Source organism: Tachyglossus aculeatus, chromosome 15 (assembly GCF_015852505.1).
Source record: "Tachyglossus aculeatus isolate mTacAcu1 chromosome 15, mTacAcu1.pri, whole genome shotgun sequence".
Taxonomy (NCBI): Eukaryota; Metazoa; Chordata; class Mammalia; order Monotremata; family Tachyglossidae; genus Tachyglossus; species Tachyglossus aculeatus.
The window spans coordinates 23660462-23688356 of NC_052080.1; the positions used below are offsets into that span (position 1 = coordinate 23660462).

The following is a 27895-nucleotide window of genomic DNA, read 5'->3' on the forward strand; positions in this document are numbered from 1 at the left end:
CCAAACATCAGATAAGAAATAATAGATTTTATGAGTACACAAATAGCAGTTTACTTAAAATCAACCAAATTACATTAAAAATTTTTTTCTTTTAGACAGAGCCTCCCCATCTCCCCACAGTCTGTGGGACCAAAACAGTCCTTTAGGAAACCCAGAAGTCTCAGGGAGTGAGACGTACCGATGTTGATTTCTGGTAGATTGGGAAATCTGCCTTTGACAAATACCATGTGGCCACAGAACAAGCCACTTCTCTTGCCTACGCGAGTAGGAAAAAGCCGCAGAAAAAGGTATCGTGAAAGAGTCCGAGAAGAAATGTCTGTCTCGCTCAAAAGAGTTCATGTACTTCAATACAATAGAATCCTAGGTTAGTTTCCCGGCGTAGCCTCTGTAGCTCTTTCCAACTTCCTTCCATCTTGTTCAGTTCAGAATAAACCCATACCTAAAAATAAATACATACATTTTCAAAATACAAATTTCTTTTAACAGTACACCCCCTCGGTAAACGTGGCCCCACGATGACCAACAGCTGTTCTTTGCCCTTAAACACTTCACTGAATTGTCTTCTGGACTCGGTATAAACTAAAAGCTCAATATGCACTAAACATTCACATACTTGGTCTTTCACAAACATGTAGAGATTCCTCAGTAGTTCCTTTGCTTCTGGTATCATCACCATGACGGCAAAATGAGCATCGAGGAGTAGGCATATCCAATCCATAATCTGAACGCAAAACGAGAGAATTTAAGATGAACTCCGGTAGGTCTTTCTATCCCCAAAGTAGAAGTTGTCTCTCTGGGCTACCCCCAGACCTCTGACTGGTTTGGAGCTGACTCTGCGGTGGAAGGACTAAGAACGAGAGTGCCATGTTGTGCAGGGAAGACTTCTGTGGCACGGAACTAATGCCAACCCTATCCCTGGCATAATGACAGGAATAAGCTTGGGGTTGGAGGCAGGGACAGCCGAAAAGACTATTTTTTTATAATGAGAGAGGAGAGGCACTGTTGACGAGAACCCAGTAAAAAGAGGAAGAGGAGCTTAGTAACTGAAGAAATTTTGTGGGACTTATGACTAACATGGTCCTTCTTCCCTCCTCCCATTGCCCCCCAAATCTATAAATATGAATCCAACTTGATTACACCATCAGATTAAGACCAATAATTTTCTTCCTCACCTGGTTGAGGGTTGGAGGACACGGTCCGGGAAGAGTCATACTGACATTTTCACTACACTTCACATAAAGGAAATGCAAATACTGAAGAAACAGCTGGAAGAAATGCAACAACAAAGTACTTGAGCATGTTTCCTTACCAAACACTCATCTAATCAATGGAAAAGGATTTTGTTTTAGGGCAGGACTGCCACATGATTACTCCATTAAGATCATCAATCGTATTTATTGAGCGCTTGCTATGTGCAGAGCACTGTACTAAGCGCTTGGGAAGTACAAATTGGCAACATATAGAGACAGTCCCTACCCAACAGTCCGTCCCATTCTTTGAAATCGCCAGATAAAAAGATGCCAGCATTCCCACTGCAACCTGTTCTGCGCCTCACAATTGTTTTAATCAATACATTCCCCAGTCTGCTTTAAGGGTCTCTACACCTCATACCAGTTCAAAAATACACTTTACAGACAGTAGAATGAACAGAATAAGAATATACTACAAGCGATAACACTGCAATAATGGAAACTGCTCATTTCAGTGTTTTAAATTATCAGTATATAATGATATTCTCTATTCTACTTATTTTATTTTGTTAGTATGTTTAGTTTTGTTCTCTGTCTCCCCCTTCTAGACTGTGAGCCCACTGTTGGGTAGGGACTGTCTCTATATGTTGCCAACTTGTACTTCCCAAGCGCTTAGTACAGTGCTCTGCACACAGTAAGCGCTCAATAAATACGATTGACTGATTGATAATGGAATCTTTACTCTTCAAGGAAACAGACCTAAAACCCAAAGGTAGGAAAAACACTTAGCAGTTGCTTTTGTATTCAGAAATGAATACTTCCACCATTAAAGGGTGATCTATACATTTACACCCTAACTCTGTTTACATATTGCTGCTAATAATAATTGGTACAGGTGGTGGCCAAAAATCAATCCAGCTGTTTTGGAGACTAAGAAGAGAAAATCTTGAGCAAAAGGACTAGAATATGTAAAAAGAAAGTATATAAAGGAAAGCTGTAAGGTTCAAAAAAAATCCACACCAACTTTTCTCCCAAAATGCTCTGTAGGAACTTCATTTCTTTTAGCTAGACAGGGTGAATCACTAAGATCAAATTAGCGCCAGAACAGCTGATCTGCATTTCTCTGTCGCAACTAATTCTTTAGGCCCAACGGTCCCAGGGCACAGGAGACAAAGGGAACTGGAAGCCAACAGGGTCCTGAACCCTTGTTACAGTGGCTCCTCGGGATACCCCCGATCCCCCTGCCACCAGCAACTAATGATGACAGGATACTGTATTTCTATGACTGTGCTAGGTGATGATGATGGTATTTGTTAAGCGCTGACTATATGTACCAAATACTGTACTAAGCGCTGGGGTAGGTACAAGATAATCAGGTTGGATACATTCCCTGTCCCACAGGCGGCTCCCAGTCTGAGTAGAAAGGAGGACAGGTATCGACAGATAACATCATTTTATTTTGTTAGTATGTTTGGTTTTGTCCTCTGTCTCCCCCTTTTAGACTGTGAGCCCACTGTTGGGTAGGGACCGTCTCTATATGTTGCCAATTTGTACTTCCCAAGCGCTTAGTACAGTGCTCTGCACACAGTAAGCGCTCAATAAATACGATTGATGATGATGACGATGATCACCATTTTCTTTCAGCCTTTTTGCGATGAGCAGAGTCTGGCAGTCACATTTAAAAATAAGCTCTCCAGGACAGACTACTTACAATGACATGCTGCGCCGTGAGGTCTTTCAAGTGAGGCAGAAGAAACGTTTCACTGTAAGCGGATTGGAGAATTGCATTTCTATACAAGGCTATTAAGGAAAAGGATTTTAAGGATGCCAAAATAAAAATCCCCAAGACCAACACTCTGCCCAAATGACTCAATATTTATGGGAGAAATTTATGAAATGTTATTTCCTGTACACCTGCAGATAGATTTAAAATATTCCACAGCTGTAAACAACTACAGACAGTAGGCTCTTTGTAGGCAGACATCACGTCTGCCAACTCCGCTATACTGTACTTTCCCAAATGCTTAGCACAGTGCTATGCCCACAATAAGGACTCAATAAAATACCACTGACTAACCTGATGTGTTAGCCGGAGCTCCTCACAAAGCCATCTGAATAAATGATAATTACCAAACATTCCCCCAGTGAGCTTCAGTTAAAAATGAAACACTGTTTCATCTGTTTTAAATGACAGCATCTAGCTTTTTAGTTACTTAACTTACACCCAGAAAGGAAAAATGGCACCTATCTGGCCACTGCTTCCAGCTACAAGAGGGATGGAAGAGGAGGAGGAATAGAAAGTCTAAAGGGGAGAGAAAATGGAAGACGGCAGAGATGGGGTCATTGTGGTAAATATCAAACAGTAAAAACCAACTGAAATTCAGGCTTCAAAGGATACAGTAAAGCCGCCCTTTTTGCTGTGATAGGGCACGTTGCAGGGGTATCAATTTTGCTGTCTGATGTTTGAATTAACTGGGGAGCACCGCTTTTCTCTTCCACTGATGCAGGATCAAAGCCATTCTGAACAACTTTGGTTTGTCTTTCAATTTTCTCCTTTGGCTCAATACATGGGTGTTCAGATACGGAGTCTGTCGTTACATTTATTCCTTCAAGGCAGTCATCACTGATGCTACAAGGGGAAAGAAATGTCACCACCAATTCATCTCAAAATTATCACTTAGAAAACACACTGCAGAGTCACTAAAAGGAACTACGACAGTTCCCCAGCGACATTAGGTCCAGAAGACCTATTAAGCTTAAAATAAATACACAGAAACAGCCAGTTTACTTGCACTAGTTAAACGATGCACTAAATTTACGGGAAGAGGAAGGAAAGGGATTGCTGGCTTCCTCCTTACCTTAAGAAAGTTTTTAAGCAAGCACAGATAACTGGCTCCGGAATGTCGGGGAACTGCTGCAGACAGAGTTGCAACAGGTGCACATCTGTCTTTCCTATGGCAACCATCATCAAATCGGGACACAAGCTGAGAAACAGACAGACTCGGAATTATTTTCAGGCCATAAACCTCAATTCTACAGACAGCTTGCAAGCTTTTCCTTGAACGGAGAAGTTAAAGTTTTAGAACACACAGAAAATACCTGGTGTGAAGAAACTTTACCTGTAAGATAGAGCTTGGGTTCTGACAAGTTGCACCAAACTCTTCTGGGGATAAAACGTCGATTCTACTTTACACCTGCTCACTATTCCCGTGGCTATTTGCCCAACGGAAATTTGAAAATCAGGTGTCTGCGTATTTGATAAAAACTTGGGTACTTGTTCTTCAATATGCTTTTTGGAAGCACCCTGAAAGAGTAAAAGCAGAAGCCCACCCGGTCATTTAAGATGCAGTGATTTCTCCATTCGGTATGTGTTTCACCTCTCTGCACAATGCCTTATCAAGCATTTTCAACTAGTAATCAAGGGGTATTGATACATATTTAGAAATTCACATACCTATCTATGCACGGCATCATAAGGATGAGGAGGGGGTTGTGGGAGAAGGTGACCAGGTACAACAAAGCAGAAATTCAAAAGTGAACTCAAACAGGAATGGACCCGGAGAACAGATGACTCGATGCGAACTTCTGGCACTGACTGCCAAACAATAAATTAGGTCTCAGGACCCCCGGGTTCCCCTTGAAGCTCAAAGTGGAAGCCTCAAAAGAGAGGGAAAATGAAGGGATGTTTGGTGGTACCTTTGCTAAATATTTAGGAGACATGTTACAGAGGGCAGTCCATGGCGCCTCAGGCATTCTGAAACAACGGCCAAAGACAGAATGGGTCTGACTGAGCAATGGGTTTTCTCAGGTACTCAGCTTGTGCTTCCTCCACTCTAAAGCACTTTGCATCAACTGATTTTTCAGACAACCCAAGAAGGCTTTTACTCACGGGGAGTCAATCAATCCTATTTCTTGAGTGCTTATAGTGGGCAGAGCACTGTGCTAAGCACTTGGGAGAATGCAATACTAGAGTGGGTAGATACGTTCCCCGCCCAGAGGGAGCGGACAGTCTAGAGGGGGACTCGTGTGACTAAATGTCTCCTGTAATCCTGCAGATCTAGACCTTGTTGCTTTTCAGGTCCGTACTCGGACCACGCCTTAAGTTTCCACTTCACATTAAAGCTCTCCTCTCCAAATCCATCTGTGTTTAAAGCAAAAACAGAAGCACTTAAGGGAAGGAACTGGTGGCTCAAGCCAAAAAGGTTCATGAACCCTCTGCAGCAGAGATGATTTTGAGGATGAAGGGAAGGAGCTGAAGAAGGCTGCAGTGGCCTTTGCCTCCACTTGGACTATGGCTGCTTCTTCCTAACACCTGCTGGTCTCTGCCCAGGGAACCAGAAATTATACATACCCAAAGGCAAAGTGAATGCCACTCAGGGAAGAGTGTCCACGATGTAATAAAGTTGCAGTTCGAGATTAACGAAAAGGAAAGCTGGTATCTTTTTCAACCAAGGGAGAAAGAAAACAACTGCTCAGGAATCTAACCCTGATGACCCTCATCCACCTACTCCTCAAAACAATATAAGCGCCATCTGTGAGCTTGCTGTGGGCAGGGAATGTGTCTGTTCGTTGTTATACTGTACTCGCCCGAGCTCTTAGTACAGTGCTTTGCACACAGTAAGCGCTCAGTAAATACAACTGAATGAATGAATGACTCCTCATGAGCCTCATGACTACTTCGATTACTTAAGAAGGCCTGAACTTAATCCACTTTTTGTTCCATCAAACCAGGCTCTAAGTGGATTCTTTAATAGATGCTCTCATGTCCACCTCTCTACTCAACTCAATTCACTCTCTCGCTCGCTCCCCCACCAGACGGCCGCTCCGTGCCACGAACCCACAGCCCTGGATCACCTTCACCGTCTGCGTCCTTCACTGTTATGCTGGAGCCGCTGAACGCTGCTTCTGGGAATCTAAAACACCAGACCAACCTTGTCCACTTTTTGTTTGCCTTAACTCTGCCCGGAAAAACTATTTCTCTTCCCTTACTGTCACCCACACCCATTGCCCTCGTCAGTTGTCCGGACATTTAACTCCCTCCTCAGGCCCCCTCCCTCTCCCCTCACTCCCAATGATCTGGCCACCTACTTGATTAGGGAAATTAACACCATCAGGTCTGGGCTTCCCAAAAATCACTCCTCCTCCTCCTTCATCCCCCTCTTCTACTTTCCCATCCTTCGCAGCAGGGTCATCGGAAATCTCCTCCCTCCCCTAGTGCCACCCCCTCCACAAGTGCATCAGACCCCACTCCCTCTCATCTTATCAAAACTCTCGCCCCTTCCCTCCTCCCCTCAACTTCCATCTTGAAACATTCCTTTGTCTCCCCCATCCTAAAAAAAACCCTCTCTTGACCCCACAGCCCCCTCCAGTTATCACCCCATCTCCCTCCTACCCTTCCTTTCCAAACTCCCGGAAGGAGTCGTCTACACTCGCTGCCTCGAATTCCTCTCCTCAAACTCTCATCTCCGACCCCCTCCAATCTGGCTTCCATTCCCTCCATTCCACTGAAACCACCCTCTCGAAGGTCACCAATGACCTCCTTCTTGGCAAATAATAACAATGATGGTATTTGTTAAGCGCTTGCTATGTGCCAAGCACTGTTCTAAGCGCTGGATCCAACAGCTCCTACTCCATCCTAATCCTCCTTGACCTTTCTGCTGCCTTTGACGCTGTCAACCATCCCCTTCTAAACACATTATCCATTCCAGCCTCTCCTGGTTCTCCTCATCTCTGTGGCCGTTCATTCCCAGTCACTGCAAGCCCACTGTGGGCAGGGATTTTCTCTCTCTACTGCTGAACTGTACTTTCCAAGCGTTTAGTACAGTGCTCTGCACACAGTAAGCACTCAATAAATGACTCAATGAATGATTCACCTTGCCCTTACTCAGAAACCCAACCTGTTAATGTTAAAGAAGGGAGCTCTTAGAACAGTGCTTGGCGCATAGTAAGCCCTTAACAAATACCATTATTATTTTAATGCACAGGTTTACAAGTGTCTGCTTTTCTCTTCCTGGTGAAGACAAGAGCGTTTCTCTTGGAACCCCACAGATTTATCTTAATATCACCCACGTAAGTGGGGATGATAAACTTGAGATTAGAATTGTGTATAGGGCAAGGCTGATGTCTCCACATGTGGGGCAAAATCTGTGAGGGAGGGCTTGCCTCTCAAAAGGAGATAAGATTGGACCTGGCCCCACATTCCTTGGGTTCAGATTAGCGTCGCTTCAACAGTTTGTCTGACTTTGAGGATGAACAGGGCTCTGACATGTAAGGAGCCTGGAAAAGGGGGACAGACTGTACACAATACATGCAATTTAACATCATGGGGCTCGGTTTTTAGTTTTCATACCTTTATGTCTGACAGTAGTTGTTCAGCTGTCAGAGCCCCTGGCTTGCATCTTGTGTCATTGTTTTTTCTTGTCCTCAACTATAGTTTGATTAAAAAAAAAAAACAAACCCGATTAGGACCTCAAAGGAAGAATGCCTGCAGTGAATTAAAATACCAAATTCCTTCAATCAATCGTATTTATTGAGCGCCTACTGTGTGCAGAGCACTGTACTAAGCGCTTGGGAAGTACAAGTTGGCAACATATAGAGATGGTCTCTACCCAACGGTGGGCTCACAGTCTAGAAGGGGGAGACAGAGAACAAAACAAAACATATTAACAAAATAAAATAAATAGAATAGAGATGTGCAAGTAAAATAAATAGAGCAATAAATACGTACAAACATATATACATACATACAGGTGCTGTGGGGAAGGGAAGGAGGTAAGGCGGGGGGGATGGAGAGGGGGACGAGGGGGAGAGGAAGGAGGGGCTCAGTCTGGGAAGGCCTCCTGGAGGAGGTGAGCTCTCAGTAGGGCCTAGAAGGGAGGAAGAGAGCTAGCTTGGCGGATGTGGGGAGGGAGGGCATTCCAGGCCCGGGGGATGACATGGGCCAGGGGTCGACAGTGGGACAGGCGAGAACGAGGCACGGTGAGGAGATTAGCGGCACAGGAGCGGAGGGTGCAGGCTGGGCTGGAGAAGGAGAGAAGGGAGGTGAGGTAGGAGGGGGCAAGGTGATGGAGAGCCTTGAAGCCGAGGGTGAGGAGTTTCTGCCTGATGCAAAATGACTTTCGTGCATTGAAATTTTGCCTTTTTACAATTAGCATAAATACACTTTGTTTTTCAACAGCTGGCAACAGTCTGAGCAGAGGCCAATAGCCCAGCATCATAAAAACTGCCCAACCACTGTTCTCACTTGCTTTCTCTAGTTGACCTTTGCATTCAAAGACAACACTGTCGATATGGAGATTCGCTCTTGGGTGCATGTCCGGCTGAAGGGGTCCAGGCGGGCCCATAGTCCCAGATAAGAACGTGCACACACAAAGACCGTCCATTGGACTAAACAGGTCATGTTCCTAGAGGTAGCCCAAAGGACAGGACTGAGTTCATCTTTAGGTCAGTGGCAATTTCTCTGGGCTCGCTATTAACACGTCACAAAATAGAAAATTTAAATTCCGTATTTACACTGTTTCACTACATACAGCTGGCCTTCGGATTTTATAAGCACACCAATAAAGGTATTGCTGATCATTCAAATAGCAAAACAGTACAAGTGGGACCAGAGAGGGGGCTGCTCTGGGCTTCAAGTTGATCTTGTGGCTAACTCAAAAAGACATGACCGAACTAACACATATGAGCGACTGATCTACGGTGGATTACATTTCCCAATTCAACATGTGTTACTGTGTTATGCTGACGGGAACACGTTCTCCCTATGGGTGGCTCTGACCCCGGGCTCATCTTTCTGGACCTGTTTTGGGACACCTGACTTTCCTTTCTGGATCTCCTCCGTGTGGTGACAGTGGTGATGATAGGAGGGTGCAGGACGTGGCCCGAAGCCATGAAAGTATGCTTCTAGTCATCTTGCAACAAATGCAAAGCACTTTAGGGAACATGGGAGGGGGCTGAGATCAGTATGCTGTTTTCTTACACTTGTAAAGAATAACTCAAGATATAGAAACAGTTCAGCATTGCCCAGGGCCCATGCATGACTTGTTATTCTGAGGAAAATAACCAACAAAAACCATCCGCACTTACAACTCTCTTCATCTGTTCCTTTGATGAGACAGATTGCTCTGAGTCCTGGAACTCGGGACCTTCCCCTTGAAATGTCCTCCAGTTTACAAAGGTAGACAGGGCCTGGGGGTCTGCCAAAATACAAAGTCAAGCAAGTACATACGGACTATTTTTACTGCTTGCGATGTTCTAGTTTTAAGATAATTCCACACAGCTCTCCAATAGCAAGTTCTTGACAAACTACGTAACCTATCCAAAATGCATAGTGAAAATACACAGTATGGGACAACACTTCCCAAAACACAAACTCACATTCCCCGCATCCACCAAAACAAAAATAAAACCCAGAGGAGGCTGTTCTATGAATACTGTGTTCTAGGAAGGATTATTTAAATAAAAAAGTCAACTAAACTCGATTCTCCTGGATCACAAACGACAAAATCGCCATGCTGGTGAGCTCTTTTACTAGCAATTTTACCTAATGACAACAATAAAATGAATGTAAGCAAAGACCAAGAAGAGCACTTAATCAAGAATATAGCAGCCTGATGACTAAATTTAGGGTTACTGTTTTTGTGTGTGTTGGGGGGGGGGGTTTGTTGCTTTTGTAGTATTTCTTAAGGACTCAGGAAATGCCAGGCACTGTTTCAAGTACCAGGGTAGACCCAAGGTAACCAGGTTGGACCCAATCCCTGTCCCACGTGGGGCTCACAGTCTTAACCTCCATTTTACTAACGAGGAATCTGAGGACCAGAGAAGTGAAGTGACTTACCCAAAGTCACACAGCAGACACGCGGCAGAGCCAGGATTAGAACCCAGTTCCTTCTGATTCCCAGGCCTGCGCTCTACCCATTAAGCCATGCTGATTCTCAGAAGTGTGTTCACTGATGGCTAGGGAGGGAATGGATGGGAGGGGAGGTAATGGTGCCCGGTGAGGAGAGCAGAGGTCACACAGAACTAATAGGTACTCTCACTACTACATATGTCAACAAGAAGCTAGCCAGGAGGCCTGCAGCAGTATGTTTAAGTAATTTCCTACCTGGAGCTTGAACAGACTTGAGTTTTCCAAGAACAGATGCTAATGACGATATTTCACACTTAAATGGGTTCACAGTCAAAAATTTCCCATGAAGTAAGAAGAGTCTGTGGCCGTGACACCAGAGCTGTGAAGTATTAAACACAAAACCAAAAGATGTTTTAACCATTTTCCTCAGCGCTCACCTAAAACTGCATTCAAAACAGCAAAGACTTAACTCTAGATAATTTCTATGAAAAACCTGAGAAAAAGACCACTTACAAGATGGAGTTTTAGCAATTTTTCATCACAGTGAAAATGTATCCACTATTCTCTCAAGGAGAATAGACTTGCCTTGAAACTTCTAAAGCACAACAGTTTCTCTAAGCTTGAGAAATTAAGCAAATCCACTGCATTTCTAAAAAAACCAGCCAGTGACATTTTACACAAGATAGAGCATCATGCATAACTGAAAACCAAATAACCTGTACAATCCTAACATTGTAAAAGACAGAAGAAACATTTGAGCATTTAGCGCATCTGACGGTGCCATCACCATCAAATTCCCGGTCACCCTCCTCAACTCATCAATTCCTAGTCCACACCAGTCACTGATATTTTAGCCTCTTGGTCACAGTCTTATCTTTACACATCATTCAAATGTTTTCTATCACAGCAGCACCTCCTGTAATGTCATTTTGGGTTGTGGTTGAAGTGAGTTTAAGATTTTGTGCTTTTGGTCCACTAAAGAATTTTCAGGGGAGGCCTATGAATTGCCAGCTGCTTGGTGTAGGAGCTTCCAATTAATAACCAGGAAAAATTATGTGTCTAGATTTCAGTTGTTTATGAGGAGCTGTTGATGAGTGATTTCTTCTTGTTGCTATTCTTTAAGGTGAAGTCTGGATAGTAAAAGCTTGCAGCATGCTATCATGTTCTCTCTGTTCAAACACTACTTTCAGCAGGTTTTGAAATTCAACATGGAGGGAATGTTGGGTCAGGTCAAGGAGTGCACCTACCAACTCTGTTATACTGCACTTTCCCAAGAGATTAGTGGAGTGCTTTGCACATAGTAAGCGCTCAATAAGTACGAATGATATGTTCTAACTCAATTACACACGTTCAAGGACTTCAGTGGCTTCTGGGGGTCTGAATCCCTGTAGTGGATTTACTACTGGGAGAAATGTTCCAAAGGAAAAAAGCACTTTCAGGAAAATGAATAATGAACTCATTTGTTTCAAAAATCAAAAGGACCAAATAATAGCCTTGAAATATGTTCACTCACCCTCCAACACAGAAATCTAAACTACAGAGCACTTCTCAACTCAATTCCATGGATAAGCTTCCCCACCTCTGACATGTATATACTGCACCTAAATATAGTGACCATATCAACTACTCTGTCAGCCAGTGTCCTCAAAAGCCTGAAATCATTTTGGAACAGTAATGTCTTGTGGTACTTCCTGCTGGCTTGTCATTCCATTTTTTTCAATCAGTGGTATTGAGCACTTTTCACTTTATATTTTTTCTTTCTTTGCCCAGTTTCTCCCAGCTTTAGTTTGTAAGCCAGTAGGGGTCCAGATTTCTGTCTGCATTTTTATCCTTGTTTGTGGTAAACAATAGAAAGTAACCTGCTTGTTCTTTAAATGACTGTTATACACCGTACCCATCATAATGCTTAGATCCTAACGGAAGGAGGAATCAGAAAAGGTACACTGTAGATAATTACCAAAGAGCTAGTTGACAAAGAACTGCTTTATGAAGTACAAAAATGATGAAAACGTACTTGCCCACTAGTTCCAAGAGGAAGTTCTTTGGAAGTCTGTAATGTTTGAAATTTCAAGTCCCATATGGAGAGACACTCTTTAAAAGGGAAACACATTGTTAGAATAAAGATAATCCAAATGCAGACACCCAATGTTTAAAAAAATCAATTAGGTTACTTTTTAAAAAAATCTCTGGGTCCTCTGCTTAGTTATCCGATACAATTCCCTCTGAATTCCAAGCACGGAGCTAAGCTATCACCAAATGTATTGCTAAGACATTTTACTCATATTCAGAGGTTGTAGTTACCTTTAGCAACTTCGGTTGATGTTCCCAGGACGGCGACATTATTTCCATCTAAGACAACAAGTGATCCACCGTTTCTGCTACTGCAGGGCATTACAGACTTGAGAAGTAGCGTCCAGAGCAGAGTCTGATTTTCTTTTGGATCATTTTTAGTAAATGGTACCAGAACCTTATAGACACACCCACTGGAGCCTGTTGGAAATTAGAACATGATATTAGGATAATTATCAGTCCATTTTTCCATTCTAATATATAAATACGGGACATGAACCCACTGCTAAAAATTGACCTCATACAATCATTTAGCAATTTAACTAATTTCAGAGTTTTCTATATTAAACTTTCAAGAATCCAGACTCGATGGCACGCTTTGAAGAACATTAATTCAAAAGATAACAGAAAGAGAAGAGCTCCAAACATGCTATCAGTTCACTCCCAGTCTCTAAGAAGTAAAACCAAACAAAGTTGGGCCTGAAACTTACCTAAACACAGTAGTGAGACGTTTCTGTTTTGAACACATGCTGTAAAACTCAGAGGAATAGATTTTTCGTCTCCTGGTAAGAGTGCATATTTGTTTAAGTTATGTGGGTGAAACGTCTGTACGTACACAAAATAATTTCCATGCTAAAAAAGAAAATGATGGTAGTTACTTGCAAACACGGCACGTATTAGACAATTAATCCCGCTAGTTTTAAAGGCTACAAATACTAAACTATTATGTCAGGTAGAAAGACAACATGATTACGATCAGGGCTCAATCATCTCTATACACACTTACATCAAACAGCTCATATTAAGTTTACTGAACAGAACTAAATAAATGGAAATGTAATGGGACATATTAAGGAAATTGAACATTTCGTACTAAGGCATTACAACTCTAGTTCATACAGACTAAATAAATGAAACACCTACATGCATTAAAAATGTGTTACTTAGTTCCTGAATTCATTTTTTCTTTAATTTAGAAAATTGCACAGTCCGTGGCTGCCACCCCAGGGAGCAAGAACAAAATTAAATGTAATGAAATAGAGAAAAACAAGAGAAGGGAGCAGTTAAAAATAACATCCTTTAAAAAATTATTCACCGTGATAGTGCCATCCGAGCAGAGAAGACCAATTTTACAAGACGGGCCTTCGGTAAGGTTACATTTGGGAGGGTTTTGATCCATTTTGCAGATTTTAGTGACAGAAAATGGACTATGTGACGTTTTGAAATGTCACAACTCCCTACTATTTGTTGAGTACCACTCTGACCCGTGTCCCTGCCTGAAACGCCGTCCTGGTGGCTTTTCTACCCCTTCCTCTGCCCACTTTGTGCAGTCTGGCATCCACCCCCTCCCCAGGAAAAGGGAACTTTTTGGGGAGATCTCAGCCCGGCTCCCAAGTCCATAACCTCTTCCATTTCCAGGCCTCGGCCGGCAATAGGCATATGCTGCTGCCATTTCCATCCTGTCTTCTTTCCCTTGCCTGTGGCTTTGGGTCCACCCAACCAGGTTCAATCCTTAGGGAACAAATGGAAAATTGCCTGCTGCCCCTTTCTCAAGCCCTCTGTGTCATAAATCATGCAACACATATGCTCTCTCCCTCTCCGTTTCAGACCTTTGCCTTTCCTCGGGAAGCAGCCTGGCCTAGTGGTTACAGCATGGGCCTGAGTCAGAAGGTCATGGGTTCTAACCCTGGCTCTGCCACCTGTCTGCTGTGTGACCTTGGGCAAGTCTCTCCACGTATCAGTGCCTCAGTTCCCTGATCTGTAAAATGGGGATTGAGACCGTGAGCCCTACGTTGGACAGGGACTGTGCCCAACCCCATTTGTCTGTATTCCACCCCACTGCTTAGTACAGTGCCTGGCACCTATTAAGCGCTGAACAAATACCATTATTAACTGCTTCTTTCCCCTACTCGGAAAGCCCCTGAATTGTCCCATTTACTTCCATTCAAAATTCAGTTAGTCCTCATACATGAACTGATAAACTAGTCCTTAGTTACTGCCACACAGGGATATTTAGGCAAACACACTGAGAATTTGGGCAGGGTCGCCCGCACCCACAAAGGGAAATAGGAGGATCATTCACTTGGGACATATTTACACCTCTATCCAATGGCAGTCTCCAGGCTCGGAGACACGCCATCCCCTGAGGGATGAGGTAGACAGAGCCATAAAAGTCCAAGTCTACGGGAAGGGAGGGAAAAGGAAGGGAAGGGAAAATGAGACATAAAATGTCCTAATTTCTGAAGGTAAAAGCTGTACTTGGTGGCCCGAGTGAATAATGGATGGAGTATGGCAGGCATGTTTTGACTCCAGGGATTCTCCTGCTCTTAAATTTTTGTCGGGAAGATCATTTCTATTGTAATTCCCCCAAGCATTTAGTACAGTGTGTTGCACAGAGGAGAGGCACAATAAATGCTATCGCTACTAGTGCCTGAAGTATGCCACTGGGAGGCCAATAAGAGTAGATTCCAGACACCTGAGTTCTAACTAGGCCCGACTGGTGCTTTTCAATTTTGAAATTTTGGGGGGAGGTTAACTCTAAAGGTGGACAATTGATGCCAGCCTTACTTTAACCTACACCCTGAAGATCGGTGGAGTTGAAATTCTGCATGAGGAGTATGGGCAGAAAACGCCCAGATGGGAGCCTTCCACAGTCCTATTCCTCTTTTCTTCTCCAGAAAAGCAGAGCTGTAGAGTACACTATCCTTGGGAGAAGGCAGACGAGCCTTAGCCTCTTTCTAATGAAGAGTGTGCTGAGGTTTGACATATTTCTGGGCCGTTCTGACCACTCCATACTTGTGTAAAAATGAAACACCAAAAAAAATCCATTAACGCCATTTATTTCATAATGTTCATCTGCACTTACTCCAACAATAAGCAAATTTGATTCAAATCAAAGCACTACCGCTAAAGGCAAGTTCCAAATAAATCAGTTCCGATTTCTGTGCAATTTTCCCATATATGGATGGTTCACAAAAAGGAAACACTTACCTTCTCTGTGACAAAAATTAAAATAGGCTGTTGAGCTTCAATTAACAGCTCCGTCCACCTACAAGTACAAAGGCCGTGGATTATTTCTTGCTATAGATAACTGTAATTTTAATCAAAACATAGAGCTCACTCCACTAAAGAATTAAAACACTAAAGGGCATCTAAGACTTCACCACAAACAGGATCCATTACCTTCCCATCTATTATCTGGGCGTTCATAGCAATTCAATCAATTTAAGAATGGTATTTATTTTCTTTTTCATGGTATTTGTTAAGTGTTTACTAAACAACAGGCAGTGTACTAAGCGCTGGGGGACACACAAGTTAATCAGGTTGGACACGGTCCCTCTGTCCCACACGGGGCCCAGTCTTAATCCCTATTTCGCAGATGAGGAAGCTGAAGCACAGAGAAGGTAAGTGACCCGTCCAAGGTGACACAGGAGACAAGTGACGGAGCTGGGCCCCGAACCCAGGTCCTTCCGACTCCCAGGTCTGTGCTTTATACACTAGGGCATGCTGCTTCTCAATAAATGGCCATTTATTGAGCACTCTTCGTGTGACGAGCACTGTACGAAGTGCTTGGAAAAGTACAGTATTACCAAGTTGGTAGACACGATCTCTGCACACAAGGAGCTTGTCTAAAGGCAATTCATGAGACTTAGAAAAGAATTCATTCCTGTCCACAATCCCTATCTGTCCAAAATACTAGTGGGATTTTCTTGATATTTTCCATTCACACTGGTTGAGGCTGCAGAAAGAAGAAACCAGTAAACTAGTGAGGTGATGGACGAGGCTCAAGACCCCACCAAAGAGCTTTTCTTTGTCCCTGGTTGTGTGTGAAGAGAATAAGTCTTGGGGTTGGTGGAGAATGCCAACGGAGGGAAAGATGATGTCCTTGTCGAGAGACAGTCTCCCCTTATCCAGGGTTCCCTGGCTTTCCAGGGACTTGGCTTCCAGAGTGGACTGGAACACTTGTCGATTTGTAGTGGAATGGAATTTTTGGCTACCTCCTTTGTAAGTGGGTCCTGTTTAAGCCGTTTTCAAAATTAACCTCACCTTTTCCAATCTCATTTTTACAGAGGAATAGCCTGTGCCTCTAGTCTTTCTGCCGTAAGCAAAGGAATCCATGCGGCCTGCTGCAACTTACTTTATTACTTCTTCATCGGAAATAACAGCTTCAATTGTCTGTTGGGGTTTGGCAAGCAAAGCATCTAAGCATCTGACGGCTCCCTGCTTGAAGAGCACCACCAGGTCAGTGTTTGGCAGGGAGTGTATCCTGTATACGTTAGCTGACAGCTGTGGGAGAAGAAAAGCATTTCACTTTCCACTCTAAACTTCTTTAAAGCTCCTTTGTAATAAATCCCTCTTTAAATAAAACTCTCCACATGAGTGTCCCAATAGTTCCAGCAATCTACCTCTGCTGGGAGATGAAGAAATAAGATACGTGTGAGCCAAGAGATGAACAAGAACAGCGTAGTCAATCAGTGGGCATTTACTGTGTGTCGCTGAGGCTGAGCACTCGGAGACGGACCCCAGAAGCAAAATACCCGTCCCTGTCTTCCCAGTACTTACAGTGCAAGTTATTCATTATTTGGTGTCATGGGACTCCTTCCTCATTACCGTGTTACATATCAGATTACCCTTGTCCCTCCGACAACCCACCTAGACCCCCAAATCCGTGAACAGATCCCAACTCACACTAAGCCTATTAAAAGACTTTGCTTCCACAACTCTCTGTGGTTAAGGATTCCAAATGACATGAGGAATCAGAAGGAATATGGCCAGGATGAAAATTCAGCCACCAGCCCTCCCAGAATTCAAGCCACCAAAAGGGACAGTGACCTCACTTTTAAGAGTTCTGGTGCCATCGTAACATACAGCACCTGCTTGCAGGCCATACATACCGAGACAAAAGCCAAATCTGGGCTCTTGCTGGGGAAGTCGGGTGCTCAGTACAGAGCTCTGCACAGAGGAAGCACTCAGTAGATACTACTGGGATGACTCCAAGGGACTGGATACCTCTTGTGTCTGGCCCGGGGCTACTAGAGAAACCAACGGTATTCACAAACGCCACTTTAGAATCTAGCCTATTTAGGGCTAGAACTGGCCATCTTTGTAGCCCAGAAACTCCACAGAGGAAAATGAATTCCTCTACCTCCTCTGAATGCTACTGGCCCCTTATAACTGCTATTTCAAGTCAAGACATAGAGGATACAGGCTCCTTTGGCTTAAAGACCTCCATTCCTCTCTTCCTCAATCTCAAGTATTGTGACAGGCTTCTTTATGGTATTTATGAAGTGCTTCCTATATGCTAAGAGCTGGGGGTAGTGTGATTTGAGCTCAATTCATTTCGGCTTTAGACAATGGCAGATCTACTTAGTACAGCTAATAACAGGCACCGAGTCTGATAGTTTAAGGGCCCTTTTTGTTGAATATAATGAGAAAGACAGCACTCTGAAAGGCACTGACACATACACAGAAAATTAAATTTAAAATATTTTCAATTGGTAGATGTTGCACGGCTATTGGATCATGTCATTATATTGTTTTTTATTACCATTTTACCATCGCTTTGGTCAAAATTTGGTGCTTGGGAATGAATTAATCTACTTGATAATATTTTCTATGGGAAATTACAGAGTACTCTGTAGCTTGGAACCAATTAAGAGAGCTGACAGGATTCATTCATTCAATCAATCGTATTTATTGGGCGCTTACTGTGTACAGAACACTGTACTAAGCATTTGGAAAGTACAATTCAGCAATAATGAGAAACAATCCCTGCCCACAATGGGCTTACAGTCTAGAGTCACAGCAGCACTTTTATGTTCCCTGCATGGGCTAAGGGTAACTCACGCTCGCTACTAGCTCCATCTTAAAAAATGAACCGGAAAAGCACAGGGACAGGGGATGGACTACCAAAGCAGACTTTCCAAACTGGTCCACCTACTTTTTTTAGTAGAAATGACTATCAACTTCGTGTTCGTTCCAGTGAGCCACAGGTCTAAAGAAAGATCAACTGGGCACCAAAACAAGGAAGCCACTCTCTAAATCGCTGAGGGATGCTTGAAAGAAATTCGGGGGAGAGGGAGGCAGGGGCAAGCAGCACCTCTCCCTTACACTGAGCTGTTTCTTGCCGGGCTCCTGGATCAGCGAAAACTTTCACAGAGCCCGGAGAGCGGCAGCAAAGGAGCAAGAAAGAGGAAAAAAAGCTCCTGCTCCAATCAACAGTCCTTTGCATGTGGGGGGAGAAAAGAAAAAAAAATCAGATAGGGATTTCTTATTTATAAATGACTGAGCTTACTGTTGCTTTGAATGCCTTATCCAAATTTACATCTTCATCCTTCCATATCCTTAGAACCTTAAAAAAGAAAACACAATTCTAGAATTATAAAAGGCACCACATCACCCACCATTCACTTCACTGAAGAATCACTCGACATCAGTAAAGAAAATATTATTAATATTTGGATAACTAGGGTCACATGACAAAGTATTTACATTTATTAAGTGAAAAAAAACTCAGGATAAAGGTACATTAGCCACATCCCAGGACACCGGTGCTTAGTCAAAACCCTGAGGAGGCTATAAATCAACTGAAATAAATGTCCAAATCATCTTACCTTATCATCATGAACAACAACGTATTCTCCAGTTGGAAAGTTGCACACAGCTGGACATGTTATATTTTGACCTTGTCTGACTGACCAACAGCCCAAGGGTTTTTGATCTGAAACCTAATTAAAAAAAAAAAAATATTACTATAATGAAAGTTTTTGAGGTCCTCTTCTTCCTCATCACCAATAATGGTACCTCTCAAATGCTTACTGTGAGTAGCGCACTGTACTAAGAACCTGAGAAAGTACAACACAACAGAGTTGGGAGATACAAAACTGCAAATTGTTTGAGGGCAGGGATTATGCCTCCTAATTATAGTAAACTCCCAAGTCCTTATTGCACAGAATAACAAATGTCACCGATTATTTAAAATACAAATCTGGATAAGAGGGTGTAAGCACATGAAACGGGGCTGAGGATTTTGGGTGGAAGTTGAAGACTTGACATTTTAGTTGTTGGATTAAGGCACAGGCAAGAGATCCAGATGGACATTTCTTTGAGAAAATACAAGACCAGAAAGCAGATGAGGGATTGAGGCTAGAAATATCAATTCGAAAAGCTACTCTGAACTGAACTTCAGAGAAGCACACAGTTAACGGGAGAGGAGACTAGGAGGCCTGGTAAAGGGTACGGAGAAGGCGTCAAGAGGGGAGGATGGTAACCAAGAGGGCTCTGGACTTGAAACGGAGTTTTGAGGAGCAGGTGGTCCGCTGTATTCGAAAGCAGCTCACTCACAACGAAAAAAATCGTGTAAAATTTAACATTCTGGAGTCCGAGACATCGAGAACTGTTTTTGAAAATATGATAATAGCCTCAACGATTAAAAAAAGAAGGGCTTGACCTTCCTCAGTCAAAAGGCACTTAAATCACTTGCCTTTTTATTTTGTTGTTCTCACATTACACACGTGATGATGATAGTTGTTAAGCACTTACTGTGTGCCAAGCACTATTCTAAGTGCTGGGGTAGATACAAGGTCATCCAGTTGTCCCACATGGGGCTCAAAGCCTTAATCCCCATTTTACAGGTGTACACTCTTGCCACCGTGTAAGACTTATATTCCGTAAACACTAACTCAGACACTTCCAATTTCCCTTCTTCCTTCCTAAATTACCTTAGTGTGTCTTTAGTGGGTTTGCTTCCACACAAACACCTGCAGCACGACAGAGTTAAATCAATACATGTTACTGACTGACTGAACCTTCCATCTGGGGTCTTATCAATCATATTGATTGAGCACTGGGTGCAGAACACTGTACTAAGCCCTAGGAAGAGTACAATCTTACAGAATCGGTAGACACACTCCCTGCTCACACCCAGTTTATAGTCCAGGGGAACGTAGGACAGAATCTCACCCTTCTGAGGCAGGGAAAAGGTAAACCCAAGGGAGAAAGTGGCAACCTGTCTCCCAAGATTTTCCAGACTAGGCAGGTGTAGCCTCTCCAGGTGAAGACACCTGTTGCCTCTCTTCATCTCCCCTCATAATAATCATCATCACGAAGCGCTTACAATTGGCCAGACACTGTACTAAGCTCTGGGGTAGAGAAAATCCAATCGAGTTGGACACAGTCCCGTCCCATGTGGCCCTCCCAGCCTCAACCCCCATTTACAGATGGGATCACCGAGGCCCAGGTAATGATAATGACAGTATTTGTGAAGCACTTCTTATGTGCCAGGCACTGTTCTGAGTGCGGGGGTAGATACAAGGTAATCAGTTGGGCCCAGTCCCTGTCCCAAATGGGGCTCACGGCCTCGATCCCCATTTTTCAGACGAGATGACTGAGGCCTAGAGAAGTGACTCGCTCAAGATCACACAGCAAACCGGTTTATTACTGTCCTCATCCCAAGCGAGACCAGTTAAGGAGGATGCTGAACATTCTGGCTGAATGGGGGGCAAGCCTTCTGTGGCGGTGCGGAGCATTGTATCCCTCCGGGGAGGAACCAACACCGTCCTTGGGTCGGACGACGTGTTGGATACCGACACGCAGAGGGGCCCGGAGCGGCAGCGCTTAGAGGAGAGTGCATTCATCCCTTCATTCATTCAGTCGTGTTGACTGAGCGCTTACCGTTTGCAGAGCACTGTACTATGCGCTTGGGACAGTACAAGAGAACAACAGACCCATCCCTGCCCACAACGAGCTTGCACTCTAGAGGGGCAGAGAGAAGTTAACACAGATAAACCGAGAAATAAGTCAGATTCATTCAATCGTATTTACTGAGCGCTTACTGTGCGCAGAGCACTGCACTAAGCGCTTGGAAAGGGCAAATCGGCAACCGATAACATGGGGTGGTGGATAGAGCCCGGGCCTGTGAGTCAGAATAAAATAATAATAACGATGGCATTTGTTAAGTGCTTCCTATGTGCAAAGCATTGTTCTAAGTGCTGGGGGGGGATACAAGATGATCACGTTGTTCTACGTGGGGTTTATAATCTTAATCCCCATTTTACAGATGAGGAAACCGAGGCTCAGACAAGTGAAGTGACTCACCCAAGGTCACAAAGCAGACATCATCAATCGTATTTATTGAGCGCTTACTGTGTACAGAGCACCGTACTAAACGCTCGGGAAGTACAAGTTGGCAACATATAGAGATGGTCCCTACCCAACAACGGGCTCACAGTCTAGAAGGGGGAGACGGACAACAAAACAAAACATATTAACAGAATAAAATAAATAGAATAGTAAATATGTACAAGTAAAATAGAGTAATAAATACGTACAAACATATATACATTCATTCAATCGTATTTATTGAGCGCTTACTGTTTGCAGAGCACTGTACGCAGCACTTGGGAAGTTCATTCATTCATTCATTCGTATTTATTGAGCACTGACTGTGTGCAGAGCACCATACTAAGTGCTTGGGAAGTCCAAGTTGGCAACATCTAGAGACGGTCCCTACCCAACAGCGGGCTCACAGTCTAGAAGGGGGAGACAGACGACAAAATAAAACATACTAACAGAATAAAATAGAATAGTAAATATGTACAAGTAAAATAGAGTAATAAATACGTACAAACATATATACATTCATTCAATCGTATTTATTGAGTGCTTACTGTGTGCAGAGCACCGTACTAAGCGCTTGGGAAGTCCAAGTTGGCAACATCTAGACACGGTCCCTACCCAACAGCGGGCTCACAGTCTAGAAGGGGGAGACAGATGACAAAACAAAACATATTAACAGAATAAAATAAATAGAATAGCAAATATGTACAAGTAAAATAGAGTAATAAATACGTACAAACATATATACATATATACATTTGTATTTATTGAGCGCTGACTGTGTGCAGAGCACCGTACTAAGCACTTGGGAAGTCCAAGTTGGCAACATCTAGAGACGGTCCCTACCCAACAGCGGGCTCACAGTCTAGAAGGGGGAGACGGACAACAAAACAAAACATATTAACAGAATAAAGTAGAGTAATAAAGAGGTACAAGTAAAATAGAGTAATAAATGCGTACAAACATTTATACATCTATACATTCATTCATTCATTTGTATTTATTAAGCGCGTACTGTGTGCAGAGCACTGGACTCTGCGCTTGGGAAGTTCATTCATTCATTCATTCATTCATATTTATTGAGCGCTTACTGTGTGCAGAGCACCGTACTAAGCGCTTGGGAAGCACAAGTTGGCAACATATAGAGACGGTCCCTACCCAACAGCGGGCTCACAGTCTAGAAGGGGGAGACGGACAACAAAACAAACAGAATAAAATAAATAGAATAAATATGTACAAGTAAAACAGAGCAATAAACACGTACAAACATATATACATGTACACATTCATTCAATCGTATTTATTGAGCGCTTACTGTGTGCAGAGCACTGTACTAAGCGCTTGGGAAGTCCAAGTTGGCAACATCTAGAGACAGTCCCTACCCAACAGCGAGCTCACAGCCTAGAAGGGGGAGACGGACAACAAAACAAACAGAATAAAATAAACAGAATAAATATGTACTAGTTAAATAGAGTAATTTGTTTTGCTAATGTGTTTTGTTTTGTTGTCTGTCTCCCCCTTCTAGACTGTGAGCCCGTTGCTGGTCGGGATTGTCTCTCTCCGTTGCCGAATTGCACTTTCCAAGCGCTCAGCACAGTGCTCTGCACACAGTAAGCGCCCAATAAATACGAATGAATGAATATCTGTAATTCTATCTATTTTGATGGTATTGATGCCTGTCCACTTGTTTTGTTTTGTTGTCTGTCTCCCCCTTCTAGACTGCGAGCCCGTTGTTGGTCGGGACTGTCTCTCTCCGTTGCTGAATTGGACTATCCAAGCGCTCAGTACAGTGCTCTGCACACAGTAAGCGCCCAATAAATACTAATGAATGAATGAAGTACAAACATATATCCATATATACAAGGTGCTGTGGGGAGGGGAAGGAGGTAAGATGGGGGGGGGTGGAGAGGGGAACGAGGGGGAGAGGAAGGAAGGGGCTCAGTCTGGGAAGGCCTCCTGGAGGAGCTGATATTCAATAAATACCAATGAATGAATGAAGATCTGTAATTCTATCCATCTATTTTGATGGTATTGATGGCCGCCAAGTGTTTTGTTTTGTGGTCTGTCTCCCCCTTCTACACTGTGAGCCCGTTGTTGGTCGGGATTGTCTCTCTCCGTTGCCGAACTGTACTTTCCACGCGCTCAGTACAGTGCTCTGCACACAGTAAGCGCCCAATAAATATTAATGAATGAATGAAGATCTGTAATTCTATCTATTTTGATGGTATTGATGCCTGTCCACTTGTTTTGTTTTGTTTTGTTGTCTGTGTCCCCCTTCTAGACTGCGAGCCCGTTGTTGGTTGGGATTGTCTCTCTCTGTTGCCGAATTGTACTTTCCAAGCGCTCAGTACAGTGCTCTGCACACAGTAGGCGCTCAATAAATACTAATGAATGAATGAAGTACTAACATCTATCCATATATACAGGTGCTGTGGGGAAGGGAAGGAGGTAACATGGGAGGGATGGAGAGGGGGACGAGGGGGAGGGGAAGGAAGGGGCTCAGTCTGGGAAGGCCTCCTGGAGGAGGTGATACTCAATAAATATTAATGAATGAATGAAGATCTGTAATTCTATCTACCTATCATTTTGATGGTATTGATGCCTGTCCACTTATTTTGGTTTTGTTGTCTGTCTCCCCCTTCTAGACTGCGAGCCCGTTGTTGGTCGGGATTGTCTCTCTCCGTTGCCGAATTGTACTTTCCAAGCGCTCAGCACAGCGCTCCGCACACAGTAAGCGCCCAATAAACACTAATGAATGAATGAAGATCTGTAATTCTATCTACCTATTTTGATGGTATTGATGCCTGTCCACTTGTTTTGTTGTCTGTCTCCCCTTTCTAGACTGCGAGCCCCTTGTTGGTCGGGATTGTCTCTCTCCGTTGCCGAATTGTACTTTCCAAGCGCTCAGCACAGCGCTCTGCACACAGTAAGCGCCCAATAAATACTAATGAATGAAGATCTGTAATTCTATCTATTTTGATGGTATTGATGCCTGTCCACTTGTTTTGTTGTCTGTCTCCCCTTTCTAGACTGCGAGCCCCTTGTTGGTCGGGATTGTCGCTCTCCGTTGCCGAATTGTACTTTCCAAGCGCTCAGTACAGTGCTCCACCCACAGTAAGCGCCCAATCAATACTAATGAATGAATGAATGAAGTACAAACATATATCCGTATATACAGGTGCCGTGGGGAAGGGAAGGAGGTAAGATGGGGGGATGGAGAGGGGGACCGGGGGAGAGGAAGGAAGGGGCTCAGTCTGGGAAGGCCTCCTGGAGGATGTGATACTCAATAAATACTAATGAATGAATGAATACCTGTAATTCTATCTATTTTGATGGTATTGATGCCTGTCCACTTGTTTTGTTGTCTGTCTCCCCCTTCTAGACTGCGAGCCCCTTGTTGGTCGGGATTGTCTCTCTCCGTTGCCAAACTGTAGTTTCCAAGCGCTCAGCATAGTGCTCTGCACACAGTAAGCACCCAATAAATACTAATGAATGAATGAAGTACAAGCATATATCCATATATACAGGTGCTGTGGGGAAGGGAAGGAGGTAAGATGGGGGGGATGGAGAGGGGGGGCGAGGGGGAGAGGAAGGAAGGGGCTCAGTCTGGGAAGGCCTCCTGGAGGAGGTGATACTCAATAAATACTAATGAATGAATATCTGTAACTCTATCTATTTTGATGGTATTGATGCCTGTCCACTTGTTTTGTTGTCTGTCTCCCCCTTCTAGACTGCGAGCCTGCTGTTGGTCGGGATTGTCTCTCTCCGTTGCCGAAATGTAGTTTCCAAGCGCTCAGCATAGTGCTCTGCACACACTAAGCACCCAATAAATACTAATGAATGAATGAAGATCTGTAATTCTATCTATTTTGATGGTATTGACGCCTGTCCACTTGTTTTGGTTTTGTTGTCTGTCTCCCCTTTCTAGACTGCGAGCCCGTTGTTGGTCGGGATTGTCTCTCTCCGTTGTCGAATTGTACTTTCCAAGCGCTCAGTACAGTGCTCTGCACACAGTAAGCGCCCAATAAATACTTATGAATGAGTCAATGAAGATCTGTAATGCTATCTATCTATTTTGATGGTATTGATGCCTGTCCACTTGTTTTGTTTGGTTGTCTGTCTCCCCCTTCTAGACTGCGAGCCCGCTGTTGGTCGGGATTGTCTCTCTCCGTTGCCGAATTGTACTTTCCAAGCACTCAGCACAGCGCTCCGCACACAGTAAGCGCCCAATAAATACTAATGAATGAATATCTGTAATTCTATCTACCTATTTTGATGGTATTGATGCCTGTCCGCTTTTGGTTTTTTTTGTCTGTCTCCCCTTTCTAGACTGCGAGCCCGCTGTTGGTCGGGATTGTCTCTCTCCGTTGCCGAATTGTACTTTCTAAGCACTCAGCACAGTGCTCCGCACACAGTAAGCGCCCAATAAATACTAATGAATGAATGAATGAAGTACAAGCATATATCCACATGTACAGGTGCTGTGGGGAAGGGAAGGAGGTAAGATGGGGGGGATGGAGAGGGGGACGAGGGGGAGAGGATGGAAGGGCCTCAGTCTGGGAAGGCCTCCTGGAGGAGGTGATACTCAATAAATACTAATGAATGAATATCTGTAACTCTATCTATTTTGATGGTATTGATGCCTGTCCACTTGTTTTGTTGTCTGTCTCCCCCTTCTAGACTGCGAGCCTGCTGTTGGTCGGGATTGTCTCTCTCCGTTGCCGAAATGTAGTTTCCAAGCGCTCAGCATAGTGCTCTGCACACAGTAAGCACCCAATAAATACTAATGAATGAATGAAGATCTGTAATTCTATCTATTTTGATGGTATTGACGCCTGTCCACTTGTTTTGGTTTTGTTGTCTGTCTCCCCCTTCTAGACTGCGAGCCCGTTGTTGGTCGGGATTGTCTCTCTCCGTTGTCGAATTGTACTTTCCAAGCGCTCAGTACAGTGCTCTGCACACAGTAAGCGCCCAATAAATACTTATGAATGAGTCAATGAAGATCTGTAATGCTATCTATCTATTTTGATGGTATTGATGCCTGTCCACTTGTTTTGTTGTCTGTCTCCCCTTTCTAGACTGCGAGCCCCTTGTTGGTCGGGATTGTCTCTCTCCGTTGCCGAATTGTACTTTCCAAGCACTCAGCACAGCGCTCCGCACACAGTAAGCGCCCAATAAATACTAATGAATGAATATCTGTAATTCTATCTACCTATTTTGATGGTATTGATGCCTGTCCGCTTTTGGTTTTTTTTTGTCTGTCTCCCCTTTCTAGACTGCGAGCCCGCTGTTGGTCGGGATTGTCTCTCTCCGTTGCCGAATTGTACTTTCCAAGCACTCAGCACAGTGCTCCGCACACAGTAAGCGCCCAATAAATACTAATGAATGAATGAATGAAGTACAAGCATATATCCATATGTACAGGTGCTGTGGGGAAGGGAAGGAGGTAAGATGGGGGGGATGGAGAGGGGGACGAGGGGGAGAGGATGGAAGGGCCTCAGTCTGGGAAGGCCTCCTGGAGGAGGTGATACTCAATAAATACTAATGAATGAATGAATAAAGATCTGTAATTCTATCCATCTATTTTGATAGTATTGATGTCTGTCCACTTATTTTGTTTTGTTGTCTGTCTCCCCCTTCTACACTGCGAGCCCGTTGCTGGTCGGGATTGTCTCTCTCCGTTGCCAAACTGGACTTTCCAAGCGCTCAGCACAGTGCTCCGCACACAGTAAGCGCCCAATAGATACTAATAAATGAATGAAGACCTGCAATTCTATCCATTTTGATGGTATTAACGCCTGTCCACTTGTTTGGTGGTCTGTCTCCCCCTTCTACACTTGGTCGGGACTGTCTCTCTCCGTTGCCGGACTGTACTTTCCAAGCGCTCAGCACAGCGCTCCGCACACAGTAAGCGCCCAATAAATACTAACGAATGAATGAATGAATGAGTGAATGAATACAGGTGCTGTGGGGAAGGGAAGGAGGTAAGGCGGGGGGGGGGGGGGATGGAGTGGACGTTCAGCACGTCCCGGCTCCGCCACTTATTGGGCAAGTCCCTTCACTTCTCTGGGCCTCAGTTCCCTCATCTGGAAAATGGGGGTGAAGACTGTGAGCCCCACGTGGGGCTACCTGATCACCTTGAAACCTCCCCAGTGTTTAGAGCAGTGCTTTGCACATAGTAAGCGCTTACCAAATGCCACCATTACTATTATTACTATTAGCACGGCCGCCTCTGTGGTGATGAAGGAAGCTCCACGTGCAAAGGGGGGGCGGCGGGTTGCGGCCCGGTTCCCCGACCCACCTTGTAGACGGTGACGGTCCTGCTGTTGTCCGTGACCAGGAAGTGGTCGGCCTCGCGGCCCGGCTCCACCCCCAGCAGGCTGTCGCGCCCGGCGCCCGCCGCCACCTCGCACAGGGCGATCTCCTCACGCAGCGCCGCCATCTTAGGCCG

At 44.1% G+C, this 27895-nt stretch overlaps 1 protein-coding gene across 1 annotated transcript; it reads right to left on the minus strand.

Moving 5' to 3' along the window:
* Nucleotides 1-35: 35 nt before the first annotated feature.
* Nucleotides 36-27894, minus strand: NOL11 (nucleolar protein 11). The gene is made up of 18 exons (XM_038757378.1): nt 27746-27894; nt 18942-19055; nt 18623-18679; nt 16466-16614; nt 15319-15376; nt 12819-12960; nt 12340-12528; nt 12053-12129; nt 10294-10417; nt 9276-9385; nt 7540-7617; nt 4310-4494; nt 4049-4174; nt 3589-3819; nt 2902-2980; nt 1173-1265; nt 614-721; nt 36-439 (listed from the first exon to the last, which is right to left on the minus strand). Exons 1-18 carry the CDS (start codon nt 27884-27886, stop codon nt 326-328), a joined length of 2175 nt encoding a protein of 724 aa, XP_038613306.1. The 5' UTR covers nt 27887-27894; the 3' UTR covers nt 36-325.
* Between the last annotated feature and the right edge of the window lies 1 nt (nt 27895).